Genomic DNA, 8,157 nt, shown 5'->3' on the forward strand with positions numbered 1-8,157 from the left:
CAAAAATCACATGTCCATGCAGACAATCTTAGACCCACCCATATACCCATCCCACATGGAAGTGTGAGAAAACAAGACCTGTCCCCACAGCTCTCTCTTTCTCTCTCTTCATCTCCCTCCTCATTCAGCTTCAGCTATGATTTAAAACTAAACATCTTCTTGGAATTTAATAGTGGGTTTTGCCAACTTTTACTCTCTTTATCATTCTTTGGTTCTACACATGGATGATGGACCATACTTCCATTCAACAACTAACCATACAAGCTCTTGTGGGCTGTCTCCGTTTTGTTGTTTATTGGGCATTCTGTTAAGGGTATTTCTCAAGAATGTCTGTATTTGGATCTGGAAAGATTCCCCCCTCGCTGTGATGTGTTGTATTTCAGTTTCTTGATTGCTTGAATGTTGTGTGGCAAAGTTGAGGTGTGGTTATTGGTTGGGTGTTTGTCTTAGTTCTTTGGGTTGTTATTGTGGAAAATTGCTTGGTTTATGCTATGGAGAACAAGCAAGTTGCTTGCTTTGGCTGAAAGGATTGGTTTGGGGTATTGGGCTTTGTTTGTGTTTGTGTTTGATTTTGTAGCAAAGTGAGAAATATTGGGGAAGAAGGGCATTGTGAAACTTGGTATTTCTGTTGGAAAAAGCTGGAGTCTTGATGTGGAGACAATCCCAGTGATGCTTAATCAAGTGAATTTTGACTAATATTCCTGTGAAGGAAGTGCAGCCAGGATATATATATATATATATATATATATATATGTATATGCATATTTATGGAATTGAGAGAGATTATGTTAGTCTTTTGCAGCTTGAAATTCTTGTCCTAAATTATCTTATCTTGGAGGCTTTATAATTCTTTGCTACTGAAAACAGGGCAAGTTTTGTTTTGGAATCTATTGGTGATAGTTAACATGGTGAGCAGCTACACATCATAGTATTTGAATGTAATTAGACATTTTAGAAAGTTGTGGGAGTGGAGATGGCAGCAAAACTGTTACATTCTTTGACAGATGAAAATCCAGATTTGCAAAAGCAAATAGGATGTATGACTGGCATCTTTCAACTGTTTGATCGACAACATATGCTTACCAGTGGTAGGCGCATTCTTGGCGACAGCCCAAAAAGGCTTCTTCTCCCTGGTATGCTTCACATGCTTGTAGCTCCATGTGGTTTATTACCAAGAAGATTTTGGAACTTATCTTTTGGGCTTTCTTTGACAGTGATGTAACTGATGTATATATGATCTACTTTGATTTATGACCACATGATTGTGGAAACTATGCATCACTTATTATGCTACTTGTTCTGTTCATTATCCTTCTATTTGACTTTGAGTTTTGCTCTACAGTATCTATGTCATAGTTGGTCATGTCGTTCTTTTCGGTGTAGAACGTTATGTTTCTCATGGCCTCATAAGGGCACATATCTCAGCACCAAATGCCACTGAAATTTTGCAGGTAATTCCCACTTCAGTGGTAGTACTTTGGAACGAGAGTCTGCTAATGCACATCTACAATCTGCATCAACGGTATGGCTTCTGAAATTTTAGTTTCTTGTCTTGTATGAGAGCTTGTTATTTTGTCTATGAATGTAATTGACTATACTGGAAAAAATAATATTATGTTGCTTTCTTGTTTATCTCATTATGGGGTGCAGCAAATTCTTGTATGGTTAGTGTCAGGGTTGTTAAATGATGAAATACACAAGCGTTCATCAAATACCAGGGGAAAATGCAAAGTATTCTGTTCTATTGGAATTCTGCAATGGCCCTATTGAGTTAAAACCAAGCTGCCTCCACCTTGTCATAATGTTGAGCTAAACGAACGACAGAGCATTATTCTTGGAATTTCATGTTTGTATTATTTGTATATGTGATACCACTCTCATTTTTACAGAAAGAAATTAGAAAAGTTCAATTGGTTAGCTCATAGGAGAATGTTTGCTGAATCTTAGAAGCCACTAGGAGGAAAGTTGCCTATTCTGGGGCTGGTGATCTGCTGGTTTGTGAGACCAGAGTGGCTTGAACTGCAGTCTTCCTTCATTGATGTAGACTTGTCGCACTAAGTAATTTTTCAGATGCTAATATGAATTAATATCAGGGATGTTTTTGAAGATGTAATAAATGGATACACTGTATTTTAAGCTTTTCAGACGAGGGGTGATTTCAGAAAGTTTTGGCCATAACCTCTATGGATATCTCATAATATATACTATTTCATGGTGATCTTTGTCATGAAAAATTCGGAATCAAACTCATGAGCTTTTAAAGTTGCTATTTTCTTTTGCAGGAAAAGCATTTGAACAAGAACATCCAAGAAAAGCAAAGATTCTCCACTGAATCATCCAGAGCTTCTTTCTCCTCTTCATCTCGCTCATCTTCTTTCTCTTCTCTTGACTGTAATAGAGCTACTCAATTGGAACCTGCATCCTTTGACAGAATAATTTTTCCTGAAACTCCTTCAAGAGACCCAACAATGAGCCTCCAAAATTCGTCTCCACAATTTAGTCGTCAAAGCCTTGATCTTCGTGATTTTGTGAAGGATTCCATGTACAGGGAAGTTCCAGGCTTATCTAGTAAAGCTAAAACCACAGATGAGACAGCGGATCCTAATAGAGACACGCCAAGACCGAAGTCCAAAATCAGTAATGGTTCTCATGGCTCACGTATTGACAGACGGCAAAGCGCGCCTGCTGATCTCAAGGAATCTGATAGAATTATCACAAAACTTCAAGAACCACCTTGGTATCATGATGAACCTAGAGAACTTTTGAGATCTTTATCTTACCATGCAAATGATACGTCATCATTTTCAATATCAAAAGATGCCCCTAGGTTTTCTTATGATGGAAGGGAAGTAAACCGAGCACCCTTTGACTCACGGGACATTTCAAAATCTACCCCAAAGCTTAAAGACCTACCAAGACTTTCATTGGACAGTCGGGAGGGATCAATACGGAGTCTGACTTCTGATTCCAAATCCAGCTTTTTCTTGAAATCCATGCAGAAGAATAATGCTGATTTTGATGGTAAAGTTCAGAGTCTGCAACAAACACCTGCAAACCAAGCACGGCCTCCAAGTGTTGTAGCAAAGCTGATGGGCTTGGAAACGTTGCCTGATGCTGTTTCATCCAGTGACGCCAACTCTGGTTCAAGTAGGAATAGTCGAGATGAAGGTCTTATTAATATATCAAGGTCACTTGACAAAAAGGATCCAAGCCAGAGTCAACTATCAAATTCCTCAAAGAACCTGTGGAAAGAGCCTGGCTCGCCGCGTTGGAGAAACCCCGATTCTTCAATGAGACCTATGTCACGATTTCCAATTGAGCCAGCACCATGGAAGCAGATTGATGGGACAAGGAGTTCCCAGAAACCAGCCTCCAGAATATCGAGAGCTCCAGCCAAGGTTCCAACCACATTTCCTTCTGTTTACAGTGAGATAGAGAAGAGATTGAAGGATCTTGAATTCACGCAGTCTGGAAAGGACCTCAGAGCACTCAAACAGATACTGGAAGCAATGCAGTCAAAAGGATTCTTGGAAACCCAGAAAGAAGGACAGGGTTCAAGTTTCACCGGTCGTAAAGACCATGATCAAAAACTTTCGAGTTCTAAACATGAAGACAGATCAGGAAACAACCGCAAGCTGCAGGCTGATCAAGTTATTGCTTCCACAAAGAGGACAACTGGTTCTTCAAGACATCATGAGTCTCCAATTGTGATCATGAAACCAGCTAAGCTTGTTGAGAAATCTGGTATACCTGCTGCTTCTGTAATTTCACTTGATGGCTTATGTAGTCTGCCCAAACTTCACAACAATGAGTTTGCTGATAATATAAAGGGTTTCAGCAGCAGAACAACTAAAGATCCAAGTTCTAGATCTAGTCAACGGGACAATGCTGTAAATTCTGTCAATCTGAGAAATGGCACAACCCCAAAAAGCACACAGGTGTCAGCAAGATCACAACAAGATGGCACTGCAGGGTTGGGGAAGAGTTCAGGATCCATCAGTCCAAGAATGCAACAGAAGAAACTTGAGACGGAAAGAAGATCTCGACCACCAACCCCTCCTGATTCAAGCAAATCAAGAAGACAGTCAAACAAGCAACAAGGGGAGTCAAGTTCTCCAGGTGGACGACGAAGACCTAAACATCCCAGCTTTCAGAAAAGTGATGATCAACTTTCTGAGGTCAATGTTGAATCAAGGAATCTGAATTACCATGAAAATGAGAATTCATTCCAATCAAATGAAAGTGTCATTCGAAGCTCCATAAACACAGTAGTGGTTAGTTCAGAAAGATCTCCTGGCATAAACAGTTGCCAGAGTCCACCCATGAAGGCTTCTGATATGTATGGCTTGGTAGAAAAGGTTGGTGCTTTCTATATCCTGTATCCAATTGCTTTGTCCTATTCATTTGATAACTTGTTTCATGATTTACTTCAGAAATCTACTCTAACATTGAGGGATGAAGAGTCGGCAGAGTTTGGTTTCATACCTCCTGAGTACTCCAGTCCTGTCTCTGTACTAGCAAATGTAGTATGTAAAGACGATTCACCATCTCCTATAAAGTATGTTGGAAAGGCCCTCAAAGGTAATTCTTATTCTATTGTTTGAGTTACATATTTGCATCTAATTTATTCCATTCTGCTACATTTTTAAAGAGAGGCCTCTAGTTACTACCTTGATCTCTTTGGTAGTAACATGCATCAATGCTCACGTTTCTCTTTCTACTGCTGTCAACCTTTCTTTTCATCTCATTCTGTCTCCAGTTCAATCTGTTTTTTCTTCTTTCCATTTACAATTTTTTCCTTCAACTTCTTATGATATTTATACTGTTTTTATCATGAATTTGATAAACATAACATGATATTTCTATTGTACTATTTATAATATCTACAGAAAAAAGCAGCAGCATGGATGTCAAAAAATTTGGTATTTACCACAAGAATGTGTAGTATTAAACAGTTTCTTTTATTTTTGTGCACACAAAGGTTTAATAGTTCACCTTTTCTACTTTTTGTTTGCATTGTATACATTATGTTCGCCTTTGCTTATCAGTAACAGAGATGTCAATTCTCTCTTATTTCATGAAGCTAATATCCATTGATAAGCACTTGAGCTGTAGGTTGGAGCTGTAATATTTTATGTACGACAATATTAATGTAGTTGGAATTAATCAAGAATTAAAAATGTCTAAAATTAGTTTAATTTGCAATGCTCTGTTGTAGGAAACATCTGTGCATGCTGCACGGCTTTGTAACCATTGATACCATGCTTAGTTTAATAAAAACTTTCCCATAAAAAACTGTATCATCCTTTCTCTGCATGGAGATAAAGTAGCAGAGTCTTCTCCATCAGATAGAAACATGGAGGTCCGTTCCATGCATCTATGCATTGATATATTATTATCAGTGACCAGCCTCCTGAGAGTTGCTCTCAACCTTTTGTTTCTGGGTTCCCTTTGTCCCCACGAATGCAAAGAAACTAGGAAAACAAAAGTGAGAATAGTAGCATCAAGAAACATCCGTCATATTACTTTTCAAGAAGTAAAGATTACTCAACTATGAGGTGTTTCTGGTAATGGTCAGAGATACTGCTTTATGCTGCTATCGAAGAGTTTTAGCTTCATGATTGGCTCTATGCAATTTTCTAGTACTACACACAAGATCATACTATGCATTAGAGCAGTGATTGAAGCAAGAGCATTAAGAGCGTTGTCAACGTCGTACCTTTTCTCGTTATCACATGATAGTATCTAATTAATTAATACTTATTTCACAGTGGATGTTTCCATGGATGACGAGAGGGATCCAAATGCTCTTGAAGGAAGTCCCGCCAATAGTTTCATTCCCATCTCCATGGAAGCCAGTTCTACATCTGAAATCAACCGAAAGAAACTTCAAAACATCGAAAACTTAGTTCACAAGCTCAAACGCCTCAACTCCTGCCATGATGAAGCACGTACAGACTACATTGCCTCTCTGTGTGAGAATACTGATCCAGACCACAGATACATTTCTGAAATTCTATTGGCTTCTGGACTCCTGCTTAGAGAACTTGGCTCAAGCATAAAAAATTTCCAGTTTCATCCATCAGGCCATCCTATCAACCCCGAGTTGTTCCTCGTCTTGGAACAAACAAAGCCAAGCACTTTACAAGAGGAGCAATTCATCACCGAAAAGGCGAGTCTGTCGATGATAAAGGAGAAACTTCACAGGAAGCTCATTTTTGATGGTGTTAACGAGATTCTTGCCCGCAAATTAGCTTCAACAGGTCCATTTTCAGAGCCTTGGTTGAGGCCCTCTAAGCTAGCTACGCAGACCTTGAACGCACAGAAGCTTCTCAGGGAATTGTGTTGCGAGATTGAAGAGCTTCAGGCTAAAAATCCCGAATGCAGCTCTGATGAAGTGGATGACAGATTGAAAAGCATCTTGTGCAAGGATGTGATGCGTTGGTCTGAAAGATGGACAGGTTTTGATGAGGAAATCTCGGGTGCTGTCCTCGACATTGAGCGGTTGATATTTAAAGATTTAGTTAATGAGATTGTGATTGGCGAGTCTTCTGGTTTGAAAACCAAACCTGGCCGGCGTAGAGTCTCCCAGAAGTAGTTTCCATATCATTATTGATCATTCCTTCCTTTGCCAGTTTCTCTCTTGATTACAATTACGTTTGTTCAGGTAAAAATTGATTTGTTAACAAACTCGCTGCTTTCATTGTAAAGGAAACCTCTTTTTATTGGAGTGTATGCCATGTTTATGCAAGTTGACATATTTGCTGAGAATTAGCTTTGACATTATCTGGGCTCCTTTTCTTCTACTTCTTTAGTCTGCAGTTCTTACAACTTTGGTCATCATATCATCAGTTTTCTTCCTTATCTTCAATTTTTGCCTCTTCTTCATAGTAAGGAAAAGAGGGCTCAAAGTGCAAGTGCAGCTAACTAAAAATCACTAAGCGTTGAATACTTCATCCACTTTGTGTCATTTTCAGCTGTGAATGGTCTGGTGGTAAGGCATTCAGCTGCTTATTTCCAAGACTCTTTTGACAACAGTAAAAGAGTTCAAAATGATGGTGCTATATAATAGATAGGGTTCGTTATACTTAGATTCCTTTGACATGCGAAATTATACTTTTTCCAAAGAAGTTTTAAAATTGCATTTACACCCCCTCTAAAAATCTATTAATTACACCTAATGCCTTTTCGTTAGGTTTGACAAAAAATGTTGATGTTAGCGAAAAAAATATACATAAATTTTCAACTTTATACGTCATTTAACATTCCTATGTAATAATTTTGTACTCGTAAAGAAAAAATTTAATGATGCTAAACTCACTCCATATATATATCACTTTATAAGTACAAAAATATATATGAAAATATTAAATTAGGAAAAAAATAAAAATTTTTATGTAATTTTCTTTTACTAATGTAAGCATTTTTTGTCCAAATCCTAATAGAATGAGTCAAGTGTAAATAAAGAATTATTAGAGGGGATACAAGTATGATATCAAAGCTTCTTTAAGAAAAAGTGTGAAATAGATTTAAGTGACTCCAATGGATATGTTCTTCTAAAGGACGGACAATTACTCACTAGCACCACATGCTTCCATAGCATAGTGGTATTGCGTTCGCTTCGTAAGCGAAAGGTCGCGAGTTCGATCCTCGCTGGGAGCTTTTTCTCTTTTATGGTCTTCCAAGAAGATCAACCCCGGAACAGTTTTATTTGCTGATATATGAGAGCTCTTTATATTGGATTGAAGCTCTTTGTCACTATTAAAACAGACACTGTAATTTATGTTGGTATCCAAATTTTACCAAAAATATTACTCTGGTACTTGAATATCTACTGTGTCACGGCATTCCAGTATCCGACATAGACCCTTCATTCACATCTCAATTTTTTAATAGCTTCCAACGAGCGATGAGGATCGACAAAGGTAAAACTTAGTACTACATACCACCATCGAGAAAAAGAAGTTTCTCCTTTCTAGCGCTGATTTTTGCCAGCTTCTCACTTCAGTACGAGGTTTGGGAGTGATCTAGAAGGTTGGGTTTATTGCTTTATAGCTAGGATATATAATAGCTTGGTATAGGATTTGGGATTTTGATAGTTGAAATAATTTTCGTTGATATTTTTTCCTCGAAGTTTACTTTTTTAACTTTTTCTAA

At 38.1% G+C, this 8,157-nt stretch overlaps 1 protein-coding gene and 1 non-coding gene across 2 annotated transcripts; both read left to right on the forward strand.

Annotated features, from left to right (window-relative positions):
- On the forward strand, positions 1-6,777 carry LOC105157995 (protein LONGIFOLIA 1). Its single transcript, XM_011074579.2, has 5 exons — positions 1-1,133; positions 1,452-1,522; positions 2,283-4,358; positions 4,434-4,581; positions 5,772-6,777. Exons 1-5 carry the CDS (start codon positions 974-976, stop codon positions 6,596-6,598), a joined length of 3,282 nt encoding a protein of 1,093 aa, XP_011072881.1. The 5' UTR covers positions 1-973; the 3' UTR covers positions 6,599-6,777.
- TRNAT-CGU lies at positions 7,591-7,662 on the forward strand. Its single transcript has one exon. It is a non-coding gene; the product is annotated as a tRNA-Thr (tRNA).

The sequence above is a fragment of the Sesamum indicum genome, linkage group LG3 (assembly GCF_000512975.1).
Source record: "Sesamum indicum cultivar Zhongzhi No. 13 linkage group LG3, S_indicum_v1.0, whole genome shotgun sequence".
Lineage (NCBI taxonomy): Eukaryota > Viridiplantae > Streptophyta > Magnoliopsida > Lamiales > Pedaliaceae > Sesamum > Sesamum indicum.

What these genes read in the sequence shown, in the direction of transcription:
- LOC105157995 (XM_011074579.2), top strand. Translation starts at nt 974, where the DNA reads ATGGCAGCAAAACTGTTACATTCTTTGACAGATGAAAATCCAGATTTG. An exon ending in ATCTACAATCTGCATCAACG is followed by an intron (nt 1,523 to 2,282) that starts GTATGGCTTCTG and finishes TTTCTTTTGCAG; the next exon opens with GAAAAGCATTTGAACAAGAA. An exon ending in TGTATGGCTTGGTAGAAAAG is followed by an intron (nt 4,359 to 4,433) that starts GTTGGTGCTTTC and finishes GATTTACTTCAG; the next exon opens with AAATCTACTCTAACATTGAG.